General features: G+C 47.5%; 1 protein-coding gene across 1 annotated transcript in view; it reads left to right on the forward strand.

Moving 5' to 3' along the window:
• Window positions 1–21,996, forward strand: part of LOC144265517 (NACHT, LRR and PYD domains-containing protein 12-like) — a 192,400-nt gene that overhangs the window by 132,677 nt on the left and 37,727 nt on the right. Inside the window, exon 7 of the mRNA XM_077818162.1 lies at window positions 16,490–16,660. Coding sequence (XP_077674288.1) covers window positions 16,490–16,660 — 171 coding nt within the window. The remainder of the gene's footprint in view (window positions 1–16,489; window positions 16,661–21,996) is intronic.

Here is a 21,996-nt window from a genome sequence, read left to right on the forward strand (position 1 = left end):
GGACTTCAGAAAAGCAGACTTTGATCCCTTAGGGAACTGATGGGCAGGATCCTCTGGGAGGCTAATATGAGGGGGAAACGAGTCCAGGAGAGCTGGCTGTATTTTAAAAAAGCTTTATTGAGGGCACAGGCACAGACCATTCCGATGTGCAGAAAGAATAGTAAATATGGCAGGTGACCAGCTTGGCTTAACAGTGAAATCTTTGGTGAGCTTAAACACGAAAAGGAAGCTTACAAGAAATGGAAATTTGGACAGATGACTAGGGAGGGCTATAAAAATATTGTTAGAGCATGCAGGGGTGTAATCAGAAGGCCTAAGTACAATGGGAGTTGAGGCTAGCAAGGGATGTGAAGGGTAACAAGAATGGTTTCTACAGGTATATTAGCAACACGAAGATGGTCAGGGAAACTATGGGACCCTTACTGAATTGGGGAGGCAACCTAGTGGCAGATGACGTGGAAAAAGCTGAAGTACTCAATGCTTTTTTTTGCCATGGTCTTCACAGACAAGGTCTATAAGGTGAACTATAACGTGGATAGAAAGTTGGCTAGATTGTCGGGCTCAACTGGTAGTGATCAATGGCTCCATGTCTAGTTGGCAGCTGGTATCAAGTGGAATGCCCCAAGGGTCAGTCCTTGGGCCAGTTTTGTTCAATATCTTCATAAATGATCTGGAGGGTGGTGTGGATTGCACCCTCAGCAAGTTTGCAGATGACACTAAACTGGGAGGAGAGGTAGATACGCTGGAGGGTAGGGATAGGATACAGAGGGACCTAGACAAATTGGAGGACTGGGCCAAAAGAAATCTGATGAGGTTCAACAAGGACAAGTGCAGAGTCCTGCACTTAGGAAGGAAGAATCCCATGCACCGCTACAGACTAGGGACCGAATGGCTCGGCAGCAGTTCTGCAGAAAAGGACTTAGGTGTTACAGTGGACAAGAAGATGGATATGAGTCAACAGTGTGCCCTTGTTGCCAAGAAGGCCAATGGCATTTTGGGATGTATAAGTAGGGGCATTGCCAGCAGATCGAGGGATGTGATCATTCCCCTCTATTTGACATTGGTGAGGCCTCATCTGAACTACTGTGTCCAGTTGTGGGCCCCACTGTTGCGGTTCAATGACAAGACGGGACAAAGCTTTTAGCAAGCAAGCAGGCTAGTCTGCCAATGGACTTCTGCCTGTCAGCTTTCCACCTTCTCCTTTATTCTTTTCTCCCCCCATGCATTACATTCTCCAACAGATAAAAAGGAATACACTGGCTTTGTTTAACATTCTTATTTACCAATTTCTATCTGCCGCATTCCTTGCTCTCGGGCCTTGAGCCGAGTCGTGGGAGGCTTCCCACGGTTCATGTCATCTGGGCGAGATTCCAAGGTTCATGCCCTTGAGAGGAGCTGTGTGTGCGCAGCTCCTGCACAACACTCCGGGTGTGCCCTGAATGTTGCCAAGCGCATGAACCTTGTATGAATCCTACATCCCCTCCTTTTTTGTTTATTTGTGCTCGGCCATCTCATGGTAGCCATCAATTTGCTTTTGCGAGCCAATTAACTCCCAGACAGACAAGGTCATAACTCGTGGAGCCTGCCAGGGCGGTTCTCGACAAAGCCTTAACAAAAAGGAAATACATTGCACACAGCAACAGCAAAAAATAAGCTTAAGAAGGTAAAGTGTAATTGGCCGGGCCCCAATTAGCCATGCTAGAGTACTGGGAAGAGAGGTTCGCGTAAGCAGCGAGCATCGTCTCATTCCCTATTTCCTCAGGGTGATGACATACTGGAATAAGGCACGTCCCTAACAATTCTTCAGCTGCTACAAAATCAAATAAACAAAAGTGGGTAACATTTACTATTGAAGCCAATCTTTCCCATAGGTTATATGTCATTCAGGCCTGTAATGGAGGAAGCGCTCCCGAGCCAACCCCTACAGGAAATAGCAGGCACAAAAGGCATACAATCAATACAGAATTAGCAGTAATTTGGTCGAGAATTGCCACAAACAAAGTCTCAGGAGTCTCTGGTTGTTGGTTTGCTGCCAGTCTTCGTTGAGCCGCGGTGACCAATGCTTTTACTGCTCCCTATGTCACGGGCTGGCTTGGGACACTACATCTCCTCCGTCTCCATCCCGCCATTGTCGACCTGGGAGGCACCGCGCCCTCCTCCAGGGTCAGCTGAAACTCCGGTATGGGGTTCGACAGCCCCTGGTGCCACGCCATGCTGTTTCAGTGCCAGTCGCACACACCGGGCCGGAACCCACAACGGTCCTGCAGGGAGAGACACAGCAGCATATCCCCGACCCCAAGTAATTAAAGGTACTGGGCCCAACCATTGCGGATCGGGCAGCTGACGGTAATAGACATGCAGTCTTTCCAGTACCTCGGACTTATGAAAATGCCAATCCGTGGGGGTCTGCTGATCTGTATTCAATGTTAAATTATTTAAAATAAACAAAAGAATATGCAATTGTTGCTGAATATCTCCTAAGTTTCGGAGACGCAGCTCCCCTTGTTTGTCAAGCAAGGTTTTTAGCGTGCGATTTGCACGTTCAACAATAGCTTAGCCTGTGGAATTATAAGGGATCCAGTGTTTGAGATGGATGTCACATTGGGCACAAAATGTGGAGAGGGCTGTGGAGCAATAGGCTGGGGCATTATCCATTTTTATCTGGCTCGGGCGACCCATGACAGCAAAACAGGCTAGCAAATGGTGAATAACTTTGGAAGTGGCTTCCCCACGCTGTGGGGTCGCCCAGAGGAATCCCGAATAGGTATCAATGGAAACATGTAAAAATGAATAGGGGCGGAATTGTGGCACGTGAGTGACATCCATTTGCCACAGCTGATTCACTGTGGTACCTCTGGGGTTAACGGCATAAGAAAAGGTAGGGGCAGCAGCGGCACAGTGGGGGCAGGAACGAACAATAGAACGTGCATGATCAGCAAAAATGTGAAACTGTTGGGCCAAAACAGAGGCAGACTGATGAAAAAAGGAATGGCTTTCAATGGGGTCAGAAAAAAGGGAATTTACCTGACCACGTAACGCGCGATCGGCGCGTGCATTGCCCTCAGTGAGTAGCCCAGGCAGAGGGGTATGACTGCGAATATGAGCAACAAAATAAGGGAGATCACGAGTGGAGAGGAGATACTGTAAGGACAAAAACAGGCGAAGAAGATCCGCATCGACCTGAGGGGTAATGAGGGCAAGGGGTAAATAATCAATTACCTGATAAACATAATGCGTGTCCACGATCAAATTAAAGGAACAATCAGCAAAAAGTTGAAAGGCCAAAATAATAGCAGCTAGTCCCAAGGACTAGTGAAGGTCTCCAAGCGCTGTGCATGCAAATGGGAGGGAATGGGAATGGGAGGGAAGATTTCTCTCCTCAAAAGAGTTGATGACAATATTTTTTTAGTAGAGGTTCTAGGTGCTCTTACTGCTCTTTAAGCAGCCAAGAAGATGAAAGATCAGGGTCACAGGTGGAGACTCAGATTTCCTCTAGTGTTTATGAGATTCTGGTTTTGTGAATGGGCAGAATTCTGAGAAGGAGGATGTCGTGTTATCCCTCATGGCCACAGAGGCCATTGTGGCCGTGGAAGATCATCTCTGTAAAATGGGTACCAGTCCCTTGAAATGAGTGGTACTGGACTGTGGAGATGAGGAGACGTTCTAGGTTGACAAAGTGATTGACAGTCCAGAAAAGTTCAGTAGGGTGTGACTTACTGGTTACTATGGCAGAGAAGAAGGAGGATCTCATGGCCTCTTCACGGCTAAGGAGCAGGTATGGAAGAATTCTTTGTGCAGACGTTTATTTCTTCTAGGCTTTTCCCAACACTGGCACTTGGATTTTCTTCTCTTCTGCTTCATCTGTCACAGTTAGGAGAAACCACAGAGCTCTGAAAGGGCCATACAGGGGAAGAGGCATTTCCACACCCAAGTATTGTTTTGCAGTGGTCAGTCAGTGACTGTGGTGTCTCATTGGTTCTTCTTGTCCTTGGCTGCTTGGTTAGGGTACCTGTGTTTTGTGACTATGAGCTGTCAGGGCACATCATGAAGTTCAGACTCCAGCTGGTCAAAAGTCAGAGTTTCCAGTTTGCAGAAATCTAAACTTCTGAAAAAACATTGTTCCCATTTGGAATGAAAAACAGACATTTCAAAATTTCCCACAGAAGGGAAAATCTGAAAACAATTCATTTTGAAATAATCAAAACATTTTGTTGCAAAAATTTCAAAAAGAAATTGAGTCTGGGAGTTGGGAGTTCTGGGTTTCCTGGCTCAGCCATGGCTCCCAGGGCTTCTAGACTCCCAGTTCCCCATTATCCCTAGCACATTAATGGGGAGCAGACAGCCAAGAAGCCCAGGGAGTAATGACTGAGATGGGAACCTCAGGGGTAGGGAGTAGGGGCTTCCAGGCTCCCAGCTCTGTGTCAGGGAGCCAGGAGCTGCTCCCCAGCTCAAGCCACAGTTCTCAGCATTCCAGGCTCCCTGTTGCCTGAAGCTGAGCCCCAGCTGGTGCCAGGATTCCCAGGGCTTCCAGTTGCTGAGCCAGTGACTTCCAAGTTCCACCAGTTCAATGGTTTGACTTTCTTTAAAACTTCAGCACAAAGACATACTGCTTGACTATTATTACTCTTTATTTAATATAAATTATTTAAGTAGATTATGGTAGGTTTGGATTTTAGCACAGGATGTCAGAAGTTGAAATTTACCTTTAAATGTGTTTATTTTTAAAAAGAAAAAATGTATTTAATTTCAATAAAAATTCAATTTAAATCAAATAAAGTAAAAAACAAGAACGACCAAACAATGGGGGGTGTTAAAAATATTTTTTCTCCATCTTGCTCACTCTCAATATCCGGTTAGAGGCATAAGCCGAAGCAGAACATGACAACAGGCATATTTCTGCAGGTCTGACTTGTTTACAGGACCACTTTCAGTAAAGACTAAATATAAAGATTTATGTTTGTGTGAAAGGGATTTTTTAGTTCACAGTAGAAAGCAATTTTCATGAAGGGGTCTTGTTTCAGCAACTCTTTGACGGGAAGCCAAACACTCTGGCTATCACACTACCAAATGTGGCCCTTTTACAGAAACTCTGCGACAATTTTTAAGCACAACTTACCTGTGAGCAGACTCTGTGCCTCTTGCTGTTCAGCACCAAATACAGTATTGATTTGGTCCACAGAAGTTCTTGGTGCTTGTTCTTCAGTCATGGTTCATGGCCCATCGCTTTGATACTGCAAGTAATGCTCGGCAGCCACCGTCGTGCCTGAGCAGCTCTCCTAGTTGGGATTCAGTGTCTCAACCAAAAGTTGCTCCAATGAGCTCCTCTTGTCATCAAATCAGCCATCAACAACTTATTGTTTCCTTTGGAGACACTGGTCCCCAGGTGGTGGGCAGAATAAATTCCACATATAGTTTGGGGTGGTTGTAGTATTATTTCTCAGTAGTGTATTACGGTAGTGCCAAAATTCCCCCACTGAGTTCAGGGTCTTGTGGTGTGTTGTGTTAGGCACCACATATGCTGTTATGGCAGGTGACACTAGTCGTCCAAGTTCTTTTTATGAAGAACAGAAGCCAGTTTTTAGGCTTGGGGAGACGTGCTGTGTTAATTTTTTGGGTTAAGCAAGGTTTTGTGTAAAGGTAGGTAGCTTTGGGAGAGAGAGAGCTGTGCAAGCAGCAGGAGACTTTGTTCTCTGGCTCTGATTACCATCAATTCTTGAAGCAGAGTTTCTCCTTAGGAAGTGCTGGGCTGAGATCTCTGAAAGCGGGGCCTGCCTTGTGTGCCATGTGATCATGTCATTCCAGAACTGGTATATATGTGTAAATAGAAGAAGTTACACTTAGAATTTACCCAGCCTTCATGTCTCTGATTTCTCCTCCAACCTGCAAGACCCCAAACACCTGCTACTGATTGGCTCAGGGTAACACTAGTGTGAGAATGGGACATTGGTGTCAGAAGCAAGAACAAAAATATACACAGACAGTCCTTACCCTGAAGACCCTGCAGTCTAAATTGACCATACACACAAAGAGTGGGGGGAAAGAATAATGATGATTCCTATTTTTCAGATGGAAAATTGAGACCCATGAAATGTCTTGTCCAAAATCACCCAGGGAGTCTGTGGTAGAGCCAGGAACAGAACACAGATCTCCTTCATGTTACTCCAGGGCTTTAACCACAAGACTTGTCTTTCTCTTACAGAGCTCCGCTCATTCTCCTGTGCTTCCTAGTTTCTGAATGTGCCTTTTTCACAGAGATGGCCTCTGTTTTACATGGTTAAGGTTTTTAAAGTAGAGCTACTTCTCAATCAGAGTTTATTCATCTGAGCCAGTACTATTGATGAATTTTCTGAGCATGATACACATTGTGATTTGCTATAGTGTGTCAGAAAAATTCAGAAAGCTCTGATTACCGACCGCACAAGACTGAAACAAACCTATGAAGGTTACAAAGAGCTTTGCGGGGGGGAAAACTAAATCCAGACAGGGCTGACCAGAGGTGGAGGATAATCATCTATCAGACATTTTCGAAATGTCAGGTAGAATTTCCAGGATTTTTGACAGCTTCAGAGTGGTAGCCGTGTTAGTCTGTATCAGCAAAAACAACGAGGAGTCCTGTGGCCCCTTAAAGACTAACACATTTATTTGGGCATAAGCTTTCGTGGGCTATAACCCACTTCGTCAAATGCAGGATTTTTGAAGTTTCTCATACATTTCAAAGGCAATATTCTATTCACTTAGAATAAGAAGAGCATTCATCTTGAATTCTGCACAAAAAAACACAGACTGTTAAGGGAGATGTGCACCAAAACCACGTGACCTCAAATATATATGATTCTTTGCCAATAGATGTACACACCACTGCAATCTAAAACCCAGCATCAGCTTTGGTTGATTAGGGAAATATAGAGAGGGGTAGTAGCATCTCCATGATTAAGTATGCATGAAGATTTACAGTTAAATCAGGACTAAAAACTCTTTAATTTACACTGAATGTTTTGTTCTACACAAAAATCTAAGTTATTCCTGCCTCTGATCTCAGAAACGATGGACTCACATGTCCTCTTCTATTCCCAACGAGTCCTCTGAAACCTGTTATCACAGAGACTCATACTATCTGTCCCCATACCTTCCTATCGCTGTTTAATGTTGGGCAGAGAGTTTATAGGCACCTTTAACTCTTTGGCCTTTTGAGATCAATATCTGTACAATTGGGCTGGTGGGACAGACAGTAGAATATAAGACTGGCTGTACTGGGTCAGAGCAAGGGTGTCAGGCGGTGCCTCTGAACAGCAGGCCTAGTGGTTGGGTGTAGGCTGCAGCTAGGTGTAGAGATGGGCTTGTGCCAAGGGTGGCACTGTCAGTGAGATCTAGGGACTGGCGGGGGTCAAAACTGAGATCGGAGACTATAGACTATGGGGTGGGCAAACTACGGCAGACCTTTTTATCCAGCTCTCAACTCACAATTCCTTCATGAACACCATCTTCCGGCACGCAGAGTCACACTGTGCAGATGTGATTTCACCGCTCTGTTTCCAGGATTGGAACCCGGCCCGTACGCGGCAGCCCCCTGCCATGCGGCAGTGTGCCCAGTCCTGAACTCTGGATCATTCTAATAATTTTTGCCACCTCAAGTTTTCCTATATATAATTAATAAAAACAAAGAGACCCCAGGACTCCGAAGATTTAAACCTCCCCAACTGAGCAAAAATGCTCAGCTTGGGCTTAAGCTTCAGCCCCAGCCATGGCGGCTTCTGTCTTTGATATTCCTAGAGCTGGGGCTGACTGTGCTCCCAGCTGAGAGCCTCCACCAGTTTGAAGAAATACCTCTGAAACCTTTGAAGTGCAGCCTGCTGGGGATGGAGCTGTGTGTTTACAGTTACAAACAGGGCAGGAGCCAATGTTGGACTCATTATAAAAAACTAAATCCTTTGGGGAAAGCTGTGGCTCTTCCTTTTTCTCTTTCAATACATTTCTGCTCTTTTTTGTCTGCTTTCAAGGTAGAAGCCCCATCCCAGGCCTCTGAGGTTCTGGGGAACTCTGTGGACTTGAGGCCAGATTTGTAAAGTTGCTCAGCACCCAGCAGCTCCCATTGTGACACTTCCCACCAGATTTTCAAAGGATCTGCACGTTGGATGCTGAGCCCTCTGGAAAAGCATGAGCAGAGTGAGCCGCAAAATCAGCCTCCTGTTGCACCAGCCGCTGTCTCTCACTGGAGTTTTGGGGTTAATGCCACGAACGTCCAATGCAAGTTCCCCTTTTTTGTCCCCAGAACATCAAATATGGTGCCTAGAGGGCTGAGGTGCTTCTGCCACCAGGCCTCTATCAAGGTCTCAGAGCTCTCCCTATCAGTTTGTAGGTGGATAGGACTCATCTCGGCGCTGTTTGTTTTATCCTTTTATTCCCTCCATCCGTCTTGTTTAGCCTCTTCCTTCTCTTCCCTCTTGTTGATCAGGAGGTGCCACTCTTCACTACACAGCCTGCAGCAGACAGGAACTATCAACTGCTATCAAAGACCACCCGCCACCCACCCACCCACTGTCAGTGATTTCCCATCTCAGAGTATGTACCACTCCATCCATTTTCCACCCCTCTCCTTGGCTGCTGGAGTCACAACGCTGCAGCAGATTCCGCTGCTCAGTGCATCTGCAGCATCCTGTTCCCTCCTGAGGAGCGAGACCTACAGGTCTGTAGCAATAACTGAATTTGTTACTTGATCATGTACATTTTATGCTCCAATACTTAAAGAAGAAGAATTTGCTCTGGCAGCTAATGACATGTGCAGACTATTGTCTAGAGCTGGTCAAGAATTTACCACTGGAATGATTTTCTGAAGGAAAATGCAGCTTCCACAAAATAGAAACTTTGTGTGAGAATATTTTTTGTTGAACTGACCCAAAACATTTCATTCAACTGTATGTCCCTATTAGCACATTGCCTTATGGGAGTTGTATCTTGGGTCATCATACTTCTATGAGCCATACTCCCTGGAGGTCTACATCTCCCCTAGTGCAATGTGGACTCTCCTCTGACCAACAGGTGTGATGCATCATGGGTGGATGGAGGCTGCATCATGGGAGACCTGTCCATGCAGGAACCCTGGGCACAGGGTAGAATGGATGTATCAGGTTCCATTGAGAAGGAGGGGTGGGGACCCAGAGAGACAAAAGATTCCCACCTTGTGCCAAAGCTATAAAAGGGGGTGAAACAGAACAAAGGGGGCGGCCAGTCATGAGAAATCCCCTAGTTACCACCTGAGCTGGAACTGATAAGGACCGTACCATGGGAAAGGATTTGGCCCACACTAGGAAGGAGTCTAGCTTATTGGAACATCTCTAAGGGTGAGATTTACCTGTATTCAGTTTCTTAATGTATTAGGCATAGACTTGAGTGTCTTGTTTTATTTTGCTTGGTAGCTTACTTTGTTCTGTTATTACTTGGAACCACTTAAATCCTACTTTTTATACTTAATAAACTCACTTTTGTTTATTAATTAACCCAGAGTAAGTGATTAATACCTGGGGGAGCAAACAGATGTGCAAATCTCTGTATCAATGTTATAGAGGGCAGACAATTTATGAGTTTACCCTGTATAAGCTTTATACAGAATAAAAAGGATTTATTTGGGGTTTGGATCCCCCTGGGAGCTAGGTGTCTGGGTGCTGGAGACAGGAATACTTGCTGAGCTCTTTTCAGTTAAGTCTGCAGCTTTGGGGTCATGGTTCAGACCCTGAGTCTGTGTTGCAGCAGACTAGCGTGTCTGGCTCAACAAGGCAGGGTTCTGGAGGCCCAAACTGGCAGAGAAAACGGGCTCATAGGTAAATTCAGCATGTCAGGTGACAGTTCCAAGGGGGTCTCGGTGACCAAACCCGTCACAGGGGGTCTCCTGTTTGGGTTCCAATATCTCAATGAAAAGTTGCTTCAATGACCTCCTCTGTTCATCCCGTCAACCACAAACAACTCAGGTGGTGGCAGAATCAATTCCACATTTTATTTACAGGAGTTGTAGTATTATTTATTAGTGAATTGCAATAGTGGTAAAATGCCTTGGCTGAGATCAAGGTCTCACTGTGCTCGGCACGGGATATGTTGTTATGGCAGGTGCCCCCAGGTGGTGCTGTTACAGGTGTCCCAGTTCTTTTTGTTTAAGACATAAGCAACCTTTCAGTCTTGGGGAGACATGCAGTGTTTCAGTTATGGAAGGTTTTATGTAAACACAGCTTTGGGAGAGAGGGAGCTGAGTGAGCAACAGAAGAGTTACAGGTGCACTTCGAGTGTACCCAGACTCCTTGTCACTGATTTCTCCTGTGATCTGCAAGGCCTTGGACACATACTGCCACTCAGGAGAGGGGTAAAACCGAAGTCAGAACTGGACACTGGTGTCAGGAGCAACAATACACATAGACAGTCTCTGCCTGGAAGATCCTACAGTCTCAATTAAATGGCAAAAAACTTCATTAATACAGAGTTAAGGTTGCCCGGTGATAGCTCGTGCCCTTCCAGAGTGTGAAATTCAGCGAAAATCAAATTTCTGAGTTAAGATAAATGTTCATGCATCCTTAACTTCCCCCCACCCCGATCTGGCAAAACGTTTGTGGTGTTAAGTACAACTCTATTGAATGATGGATGAATAAATCGGGATAAAGCTTGGGATAGCTGGGATTGTGTTATGAGGTGATTTGAGTCTGCGTCTGCTTGTGTGTTATCAAAGGAAAGAGATGTATGTGTACCTTGAGGTTCCCGTCTGGCATCATTTCAGTACAGAACTGAGTAGGTCGTGTAGGTAGCAGGGCGCTAGGATCTTCTTGTCATGGTATTGTCAGTCGTGAGGTGGGGAATATGAGTGCAGTCTGTACATTGAATGATGGGAAGGGGAAGACATAGGGTTTGGGTGTATCCTGTGTGCAAGTGGAAAGGGATTGGAAAAGGGTATGAAGAGGTTAAACTTTACCAGTGTGGTATTCTGTCAGGACAGTAGGCTCAGTGTTTGAGTGTCACGCAAGTGCAGGTAGAGCCTCTGCATCACGATGAAAAGGCAGAATGCACATATGTGGCACATCGCGCCATCGCTCAAAGAGGGCACAGTTAAGGTTGTTTGTGTATTTACCTTAACTCTGTGATTACTGGTTTGAGAAGTTTGAGTTTCGCTGAACTCAGCATTCTGGAAGGGCACAAGCTGTCACCAGGCAGCCTTGACTCCCTGTTATCTAAGTTTCTTGCCACTTAATTTGCTAGTTTTTTAAACAGAGAAATGTTTCTCGGTGGTTGTCACCTAGGTTTGCCGCTGCTATGCTACTGTGGCTAGGTAATAATCAAAAGACCTAGCTTTTATATAGTGCTTTTCATCTGTCACTCTCAAAGATCTTTACATCATGTATCCCCATTTCACAGAAGGGAAATCGAGGCACAGAGAGATGAAATGGCTAACTCAAGCTCGTTCAGTGCCAGTGGCAGAGCTAGGAATAGTCCCAAGCCAGTGGTTTTTCCACAAGGCCACATGGTTGCTTTGTGAGCTCTCAGTGCTCCTCTGCCTCCTGTATATTTTGTTATAGCGGAAAGGGGATAATGGTCATGATTTGACATGTTTGCAATGTGCTGCTAACAGGGCCAGTGAGAGAAATCTCATCCATGCTCTACGGCCCAAATCCTTGACAGTTTTATCATATGTTACCCGTGCCCAGCTTCTCACCCCAGTCTCAACAGTGTGTTCTTGGTGCTTGCTCCGAGCATGCCTCTTCTCAATGCCCACCCAGAGGGGCAGGCCTTCCCCTGATCCTGGCACACATGGAGGGAGCGGGACTCAGACACCCTTAGAAATGCAACCCCTCCAAAACCTGGCTCACTTGAGCTGGTAGGGATGGGTCTCAGACACCCCAAATCCTGGCACATACCGAAGGGAAGAATGTGGGGGTGACAGACACCCCTATCTCCCCCAAGCACCCTGCCACTCATCCCTATGTGTCCTTCGCCCTCCCTGAGCCCTTCAGCCCCCTCACCTCCTCTGCCACCCATCCCCATTTATCCCCCTCCCTCAGTGCAGCCCCAAATCCCTCTCCCCCCACTTCTGCACCCCTAAAATGCTCCTCCTTGCCAGCAAGCATTCATGTAACTATTTCCCCAAAATAACACTCTCCCCGGACACACAGTTTAGCAATCTGCTATCCTGCCTTTTCCAAATGTCTCCCCAAGTGGGAGGTCAAACTGACTTGGGGTCAGGTTCAAAAAATGACTGACTATTCCTTTGAGCTATGCAGCTGATGTAGAATAGCAAAGGCTAACAATCCTGTTCACTCTTCTGTCCACACGTGATCAGTTTAATCCATTTAGAGTGTCATTTGGAAGGGGAGGCTTCTGATACTGTCATATAGAGAAGCAAAATATGTTTCAAATAAAGTTTTAATTTGATTTTCTCCATAGGGCAGGTGGGTGCCAGACTCTCTGTTGGAGGAACCCTTGAGCGCTGGGCAACCTGGCGCAATGATCTGAGCCCTGGTTTGATCACTCTCTGTGGGCGTGTCCACACTGCAATTAAAAACATGTGGCTGCCTGTGCCAGCTGACTTGGGCTTGCGAGGGCTGTTTAATTGCATTGTAGGTTTCCAGGCAGTGGCTGGAGCCTGGGCTCTAGGACCCTTGAGGTTAGAGGATCCCAGAGCTTGGGTTGGCAGCCAGAACCTGGAAGTCTACACCGCAATTCAACAGCCTCAGAACCTGATCCCTGGAGCCCAAATCAGCTGGTACAGGCCAGTCGTGGGTGTCTAACTGCAGTGTAGACACTCCCTGTGAGCACAAAAAGGCTGCTGAAAGCTGTCACCTTTAACAAAAGCTGTTTTTTCCCTGAGACCGTATCTTGGGAACAACTTGGCCAAACATCTACAAGTTTGGAACACTTACAGAATCCCAGACACTCATGAGTCTCACCAACTTTCAAGGCAATGTGAGTTGCCATGTGGATTTTAAAACAGTTAGAAGAGTTGAATTTTAAACAGAAACCTGGTGGAAACCTTAAATATAGCATCACCCTGCTAGAAGAGACCAGAAAGACAGAGGATGGGGGAAGAAATATGATTTTTCCCATTTTTCAGATGGAAAATTGAGACCCATAAAGATAGAGTGACTTGCCCAAAGTCACATGAGGGAGGGGGTGGTAGAGCCAAACGCCGAACCACAGATCTCTCAGTTCTAATCCAGGGCTTTAACTACAAGGGCCTGCTTTCTCCTGCAGAGAACTGTGCTCATTCGCTTGTGTTTTTTGGGCTCAGAAATGCGCTTTTTGGATTGGACACGACCTCTCTTTTATATGGTTATGGTTTTTTAAAGTAAAGCTACTTAACAATCAGCATTTAAAAATTTGGGCCAGTACTACTGATAGATTTTCTGACCATGATACGTGTGGTTTGTTGAAGTGTGTCAGAAAAATTCAAAAAGCTCTGACTACTGACCAGACCAGACTGAAACAAACATGTGAAAGCTATGAAGAGGCAAAACAAAATCCAGGTAGAGTTGCCTTTAGGAGGAGGGTGGCCATCTTCCAAATATTTGTGAAATGTCAGGTGCCATTTCCAGTATATTTGAACGTCTTCAGACATTTCAAAGGCAAAATTCTATGCAATTAGAATAATAAGAGCATTCCTGGTGTTCATCTGGAGTTCTGCACTAGAATAACTTTCTGATGTCTCAATTACATATTGTTAATATAGAAGTGCATTAAAACCACAAGACCCTAAAGAGATATGATTATTTGACAACAGATGCACACACAACTATATTCTAAAACTCAGCCTGAACTTGAGTTGATGGGAAAATGTATGGAGGGCATGAGCAGCACTAAGATTGAGTTTGCATTCAGATTTATAGTTAAATCGGGACTGAAAATTGATTTTACACTTAACATTTTGTTAGAAAGAAAAATCAGGTTATTCTTGCCTCTGAGCTCAGGAATGATGAACTCTCTTTCTCCTCACCTTCTCAGGTGTGTTCTCTCTTTCTCTTTCTCTCAGCTCTAAATCTTGTGGGGTTCTTTTCTTCTGTTTCAACTTGTATGCCCTCTTCTCTTCACCCCTCCCCAAATTAGGGTTCATACCCTCAGCTTCCCACTTACAAGCTTGGGTTTTTTCTCCCCCTCTTCGACCCAGTTTTAGAATCTCTCCTTCTCCCCCCATTGCAGGTTCCTCTTTTCCCACCTTCAAAATACGTTTGGGGGCTCTACAAAGCCTTACAGACTCTAGGGGCTCCCCAAGGCATGGGGGCTTCTCTCCCTTGTAAAAATTCAGGGTCTTTTTTCTCTCCCAAATGTAGAGATTTCCCTCCTGTGACACTGTACACCCTGGGGGAGTGCCCTGTGACCCCCATATTCATCATTTGTATGTAACTGTGATATTGCATACAAAGCAAGCCATGTAAGGTATCATGGGAAAGGTTACGACCTGCTGAAACCCATTGTTCCATCTAAATCTGTATGTCGTTAATGCATATGAATTTATGAGAATTGTGTTGTATGGTTGACACTAAAATATGCTGTGGGTTTGGGAAGTGCCCAGATACTAGCTCCCCAAAGGCAATAACCAGGGGTGTACCCAATGCCCATGCGGGTGTCGAACATCCATTAACCGAATTGTCCAGCAAGGGAGTTACAGTTCAATAACTCACTTGCACAAAGCCACACCAGGGGAATGGGTCAACCTTGCCTGGTGACTAAGCAATGCCCACCAGATGTCCCTGGACTTGTGTTCTCTAAGCACATGGACTAAGAGTATAAAACAGAACCCAGTGGCCCCATGCGTCACCTTTTTTTCCTTACCCCACCTACGATGCAAGCCGCAAAGACGCACTATAGACTCCAACAGAGGAAACTGGCATTTCTGAAGAAAGGGTCTTGAGCAGTGCAAGACAGTATATTCCTAAACTACAACTCTTGGAGCTGGGGTATTTGGTTGATGCCTTTCTCTGTGCTTCATGAGTGGCTCTGGGAGCATTCACACAATCTAGCTGGGTGTGGGGATCCACATACAGTTGTACTGAGTGGTAACAGCACCTGCAGGGGTTTGCTGCTTGCTACCAGTAAGGCATTGTGACAGACACCCCAGAATAGAGAGTAAAGGGGGCACAACAGTCCCACAGTCACAGGTTGCAGCCCGGGGGTTCCATCACATCTCCCCATTTGGCAGAGTAACAACATTTTAAGGCAAATGAGGTGATGAAGGAGGCCATGCAGTGACAGCTCTGGTGGAAGGGGTTTCTCGACCTGTCTGCAAGATCTGGGGGAGAGATAGTTCAGTGGTTTGAGTATTGGCCTGCTAAACCCAGGGTTGTGAGTTCAATCCTTGAGGGGGCCATGCAGAAATTTTGGGCAAAAATTGGGGATTGGTCCTGCTTTGAGCAGGGGGTTGGACTAGATGACCTCATGAGGTCCCTTCCAACCCTGATATTCTATGATTCTGTGATTTAGCAGACGGGAGTGGGATCATGCTTGGGTGTGCAGGGGGCTCATTGTGAAGCCTTGAAGGAGGACAAAGACAGCCGTACTTGCGGGTGGTCCTTGAAGTGCACGTGCTTATAACCTGCTGCCATGGTTACCCACTCAGCTGGCCGGCAGCTCCATCAGGAGCCCAGGCTCTGCAGGGGGGTTACAGAAACCAGCAAAACTTCTGCTTTTATAACCTCACCACAGACTCTGGAACAGGCCCTGCCAACAGGGTCACACAGTCGCCCTCCTTTCAGGGGCTCTTCCCTCCCCACACCCTGGGAAACTCCCTGCCAGGGGGATCTTCTCCTCTTTGTCTCCCCCACTTCAGTCCCTGGTCTCAGAGAAAGGTGGGTGTGATGCTGCCAGTGCTGGGCCTCGCAGCTGCCTCCCCTCCCCAGGCCTGAGGCTCAGAGCTGGGGGCAGAGACAGGAGACGTCTGTGTCCTGCAGGGGAGCAGCAGAGCTAGTGCCGGGGGCGCGGAGGGTCAGGATCTCCCAGCTCCGCCGGCTCTGAGCCTGGCCCAGCTGCCTGGTGGGGGGGCTCCCCCTACAGCCTCCCTGGAGCGATGGGGCTGCTCCGATTGGGTCGCAGCATCCCGGGGCTGATCAGGGCCAAGTCCAGCCTGATTGGTCCAGACCTGGGTGGGCAGGACTTAAAGGGCAACTTTTTAAATTCTGGTTGGTCAGTGGAAAGGGCGAGGGGGCGGGGCTTAGGAAGGAGTCTTACCCCAAACCTTCTTCCTCATTGGTCAGTGGCAGAAATTTGAAGTGTCTAGGCCATTCTCAGTTTTGATTGGTGAAGGGTAAAGGGCAAAGGGTGGAGTTTAGACAGGAAGTCCCACCCACTGCTGCTTTCTCACTGGACAAGGGGTGGGACTTGGGACAGAGTCTATAACAGGATGTCTTACTCATTCTGGATGCTGATTGGTCAGGCAGAGGGGCTGGTGGGTGGGGCCACCTGTCAGAGCAGCCGTGACGAGCCCCATTCACGCATTGATCCCCCCTCTCTGCCTTTCTCTCTCCTGCAGGTTGGATTGCTGCGGTGTCACAGCTGTTGGCTGCGGGGATCTCGCTGCTGTTCTCACAACCAGCCGGAGCCTGACAGAGCTGAACCTGGGGAATAACCAAATGGGAGAGGCTGGAGTGCGGCTGCTGTGTGAGGGGCTAAAACATCAAAACTGCAAACTGCAGAAACTACAGTAAGTAACAGCCAGCTCCCTTTAGTCTGTGCCTGGTAACACTGATGTTGTGAGTTAAACTCAGGGTACCAGGGAGGATCACAACATCCTACAGGGCACGTAGTGGACTCAGGCTTCAGACCCTGTTGAGCAGGGACATCAGCTGGGCAGCTGCCCTAAAGGGGCAGCTCAGGATCCCCCTGACTCAGGATTATCCTCTGGTGACAGAGAGCAGGAACAGAGAACTCTGTATCACCCACTCCCTACATCACCCTGCCTCTATTTAGGAGCTGTGGAGGAGCATGGAGCTGTACGTCCAGGGCAGAGTGCACGGTGCTCCACCTCTCCTAGGCCAGCACAGCATCTGGGGTAACTTAGGGCATCCCTGAGGTTCCTCTGTGTTAGACCAGAGGCCGTTTTGTACCCCACCTGGCCCAGGATCAGAGGAGTGCAGGGCTGGTTTATAACCAGTTTCTTCAGTCTCCTCATCAGCGCTGAGTGTGAAGTTGGTGCAGCCAAGGAAAGAGCCCAGTGCTTTATAGCAAATCCCAGATGCAGCATATTTTGATGTTACAGACGCAATTATTTTAAGACAAAAAAAACCCAACACCCAGTACTGCCAACATTAAGACTTCAAAAATCATGAGTTAGACTCCCCAAAAATAATGAGACATCAAAAAAAATCTAATTGTGGTGTGTTATTTTTAGTCTCCCTTTTGACTTATAAACTCCCCTCTGCTCCTTTGCTGATGCGTGTGAGATGATATCAGGTTGGAAAATTAATCGTAAATGTACACAGAAATTCATGCCTCTCCCTGGTTGCTCAGATGGAGACTGCATGTAATTTCTCCTCATCCATCATGTAGAGGAACTGCTATCCCTTTCCAATCACCATCTTGACTTTCTCCCCTCCAACTTTATTTCCTTGGATAAAAGAAAGGCTGGGTTGTAAATAGTTCAAGAACCACTGACCTCACACTTGCACATACAACTTACACTCTTGTTAGGATTGATGAGTTACAGATACACGTATTAAAGAACTTGAAACTTATTCATATAAAGATATCAGTCAAGGGTGTAGAACTTATGGCTCGTGGACCGGATCCGGCCCCTTGCTCATTTTCATTTGGCCCTCAGGCCACACACGTTCAACTCGCCCGCCGGGGGGGACACCAAGGTTCAGGGCTCAGGGCTTCCTGCCTGCAGGACTGGAGCTGCAAGTGCTGGCTCATCCCACCACAGGTGAGAAGCCCTGAGCCTCGGCACCCTAATATTTTTCCTAATATCCAACCAAACCTCCCCCACTGCAACTTGAGACCATTACTCCTTGTCCTGTCCTCTTCCACCATTGAGAATAGTCTAGAACCATCCTCTCTGGAACCACTTCTCAGGTAGTTGAAAGCAGCTATCAAATCCCCCCTCATTCTTCTCTTCCGCAGACTAAACAATCCCAGTTCCCTCAGCCTCTCCTCATAACTCATGTGTTCCAGACCCCTAATCATTTTTGTTGCCCTTCGCTGGACTCTCTCTAATTTATCCACATCCTTCTTGTAGTGTGGGGCCCAAAACTGGACACAGTACTCCAGGTGAGGCCTCACCAATGTCGAATAGAGGGGGACGATCACATCCCTCGATCTGCTGGCAATGCCCCTACTTATACATCCCAAAATGCCATTGGCCTTCTTGGGAACAAGGGCACACTGCTGACTCATATCCAGCTTCTCGTCCACTGTCACCCCTAGGTCCTTTTCCGCAGAACTGCTGCCTAGCCATTCAGTCCCTCGTCTGTAGCTGTGCATTGGGTTCTTCCGTCCTAAGTGCAGGACCCTGCACTTATCCTTATTGAACCTCATCAGATTTCTTTTGGCCCAATCCTCCAATTTGTCTAGGTCCCTCTGGATCCTATCCCTGCCCTCCAGCGTCTCTACCACTCCTCCCAGTTTAGTATCATCCGCAAATTTGCTGAGAGTGCAATCCACATCATCCTCCAGATCATTTATGAAAATATTGAACAAAACCGGCCCCAGGACCGACCCCTGTGGCACTCCACTTGACACCGGCTGCCAACTAGACATTGAGCCATTGATCACTACCCGTTGAGCCCGACAATCTAGCCAACTTTCTACCCACCTTCATTCATCCAGCCCATACTTCTTTAACTTGCTGACAAGAATACTGTGGGAGACCTTGTCAAAAGCTTTGCTAAAGTCAAGATACAATACATCCACTGCTTTCCCTTCATCCACAGAACCAGTAATCTCATCATAGAAGGCGATTACATTAGTCAGGCATGACCTTCCCTTGGTGAATCCATGCTGACTGTTCCTGATCACTTTCCTCTCATGTAAGTGCTTCAGGATTGTTTCTTTGAGGACCTGCTCCATGATTTTTCCGGGGACTGAAGTGAGGCTCACTGGCCTGTAGTTCCCAGGATCCTCCTTCTTCCCTTTTTTAAAGTCAGTGCCTGTGGCTGCCAGGATGTTCGGGGTCATCCCTCCCCCAGCCATGCTGAGCTGAGAGCCCTGCTGCTCCTTCCCCCTTTGCAAGACAGCCTCACAGTCCTTTTCTCCTGGGCTCCCCCTGCCCTCCCTGGGGCTGTGTGTGCAGAGGTGTTCAGGCAGCGTGCACTGTGAGAGCAGTGAGTGGGAGCAAGCCTCTAAACTTCCCCACAGAGTCCCGGGGATCCCTTATCCCTGCCTCCTGGGCTGTGGCGGGATGGTGGAGCACACTGCACCCCAAGCCCTGGGGATACACTTCATTGCTCTGCAGTAGAGTTTTCCCACAGTGCAACACACTTGTAGAGCTAGAGTGTCCACACTGGAAGGGGGACTAGGCACTAGGCACTCTGGGATGGGGATACTTTGACTGGAGTCTGTGAACTGCAGTGTGGGCACCAGAGTCCTAGGTTCAAGCACAGGTCAGAAAATTCTTAACCTAGGGTTAAACTGCAGAGTAGATGCACAAGCTCAGGGTTTCCAGACACAGGACAGGTGACTCCAGTCCCACTAACCCTAGGCTTCCATTCCTGTGTAGACCTACCCCAAGAAAAGGAAATGGAAGTTACTGTGAGGTTAAAGCAGGTAAAAATATAGGTACAGGGGAGTTACATTCTATAATTTCAAAGGTAGCAGAGATGGAGGTGATCAGATCACAAAACAGAGAACCAGATTGATCATGTTACAATTCAGCAGAAATGGAGCAGAACTTTAGAAGATGTACGTAGGAGGAAAACCCCTTCCTGTTAGCCGGGCTGTATTTCCAATTAGGCAAAGTAGGTACATGCCTCGGGGCGCCTAAAAATTGAAAGTTTGACATTCCCGGGCCCCAGCAGAGGGTGGGGTTGCCTGAGTGGGAGATGGCCCCACATGGCGCTGCTGGAGCGCTCCTAACAGGGAAGGCGAAGCAGCCCCTGTGGCAGGGGAAGAGCTCAGCAGACCAACACAGGAGGCCCTGCCAGGCAAGTGGGTCCTGAGGCAGCCCGGCCTGGGCAGGCCTCGCTCCTGCTCTTGCTCCTTCTCCATCCTGGCTAATCGCACCATTCCCAAGGGGCCAGAACAATCCCCGAACGGCCCTGGCCGTGCTGCCGGCTCAGCCTGGCAGACAAAGTCACCTCCCAGCAGTGCTGGTGAGGTGGCCAGGGGGGCAGAGTAAGGGAGAGTGGTCTCTGGGGGGGCTTGTTTGGGGATGCTGGGCAGTGAGGCAGTGGGGTTGCTGAAAGTGGGAAGTTTGGGGGAGTGCTGATCACTGCGGGGCAGGGAAGGTCTGTGTGTGTTGGGGCGTTGGATAGTTGGCGATCTGTGTGGGGCACTGGGCAATTCAGGTAGTGAGGATGTGCGGTGGGCACTGGACAGTGGGGGTGGGCTGTGCAGGGTGCTGTGCAGTTGTGGTAGGGGGGCTGTGGAGGAGGTATTTGGGTGGGGGGGTGCGCTGAAGATGCTATGCGTAGGGGCGCGTAAGGTGTAAATCTGGCCCTGTCTGTTCGAGTTCTTAATTTGTATTACACACAGCTTCTTTCTTGTTTGATGATTTACTTCCTTACAAAGCCATATACAATGCAAATGTTTGCTATTACATTAGAACAGGGTACAGATCAGTTAAAACAATGCATGCTACATCCCACCAGATTTTCATGAAGTTTAAATACTAAATACATTCTTATACATTTAACATCTACTTTGAACTATTCTAAAATACCAGTCAGCTGGTCTGAGGCTGTGTGCGCAGAGGTGTCCAGGCATCATGCACTGTGAGGGCGGTGAGAGGGAGCCAGCCTCTAAACTTCCCCACAGACTCCCTGGGATCCTTTATCCCTGCCTCCTGGGCTGTGGCGGGATGGTGGAGCACACTGCACCCCAAGCCCTGGGGATACACTTCACTGCTCCGTAGCCAGCAGCAGCCAGCCTGGGGTGGGGGTGTGTTTTTCCTCTGAAACCTACATTTTATGTCAAACTTCAAAACAGACAAAAATAAATAAAAAAACCCAACCAGACAAAAGCAACTTCACTGAACAGCCCACTTTAAAAATTAAGAATTGAAAAAGTCTCATTTGAATAGTTTGACAGCCCTGGAGACTGACGTCCTAATTATCCTCAGAACAGGAGCACATGGGCATTTTCCTACCAGTGTGACTCAGCCTAGAGGTGGAGAGCCCAACTCTCAGAGGGGATGGCAGTTCAGTATCTTCACAAGCTGCAGTCGTTCCATTGAGACAGACACCAAAGTAGCTAATTATGCAGTTTCTGGACTCGTGTGCTCCTTATGGGCACCTGAGTCCCATCGACAGCACCGTCACAGTTAGGAAATATGATGGGCTATAGAGTTTTCCCACAGTGTAACGCATTTGTAGCGCTGGAGTGTTGACACTGAAGGGGGAGCGGGCGCTAGGCACTCTCGGGTAGGGTTACTTTGACTGGGGTCTGTGCACGGCAGTGTGGTTGCCAGAGTCCTAGGTTCAAGCACAGGTCAGAAAATTCTTAACCTAGGGTTAAACTACAGAGTAGATGCACAAGCTCAGGGTTTCTAGACACAGGTCAGGTGACTTCAGTCCCACTCACCTTAGGCTTCCATCCCTTTGTAGAAACACCCCCAGAAATAGAAATGAGAGGTTAAAGCAGGTAAAGATATATGTACAGGGGATTTACAGTCTGTAATTTCACAAGGTAGCAGAGATGGAGTTGATCAAATCACAGAACAGGGAACCAATTGGATCATGTTACAATTCAGCACAAAAGGAGCAGAACTTTAGAAGATGTACAGAGCAGGAAGGAGGCATGTGTGGGAGTGGACCACTTACTAATGATAACTAAAATGCGAAAAAAATAAGAATTCAAACAGTCAAAAGATCATAGAATCATACA

Source organism: Eretmochelys imbricata, chromosome 6, assembly GCF_965152235.1.
Source record: "Eretmochelys imbricata isolate rEreImb1 chromosome 6, rEreImb1.hap1, whole genome shotgun sequence".
Taxonomy (NCBI): Eukaryota; Metazoa; Chordata; order Testudines; family Cheloniidae; genus Eretmochelys; species Eretmochelys imbricata.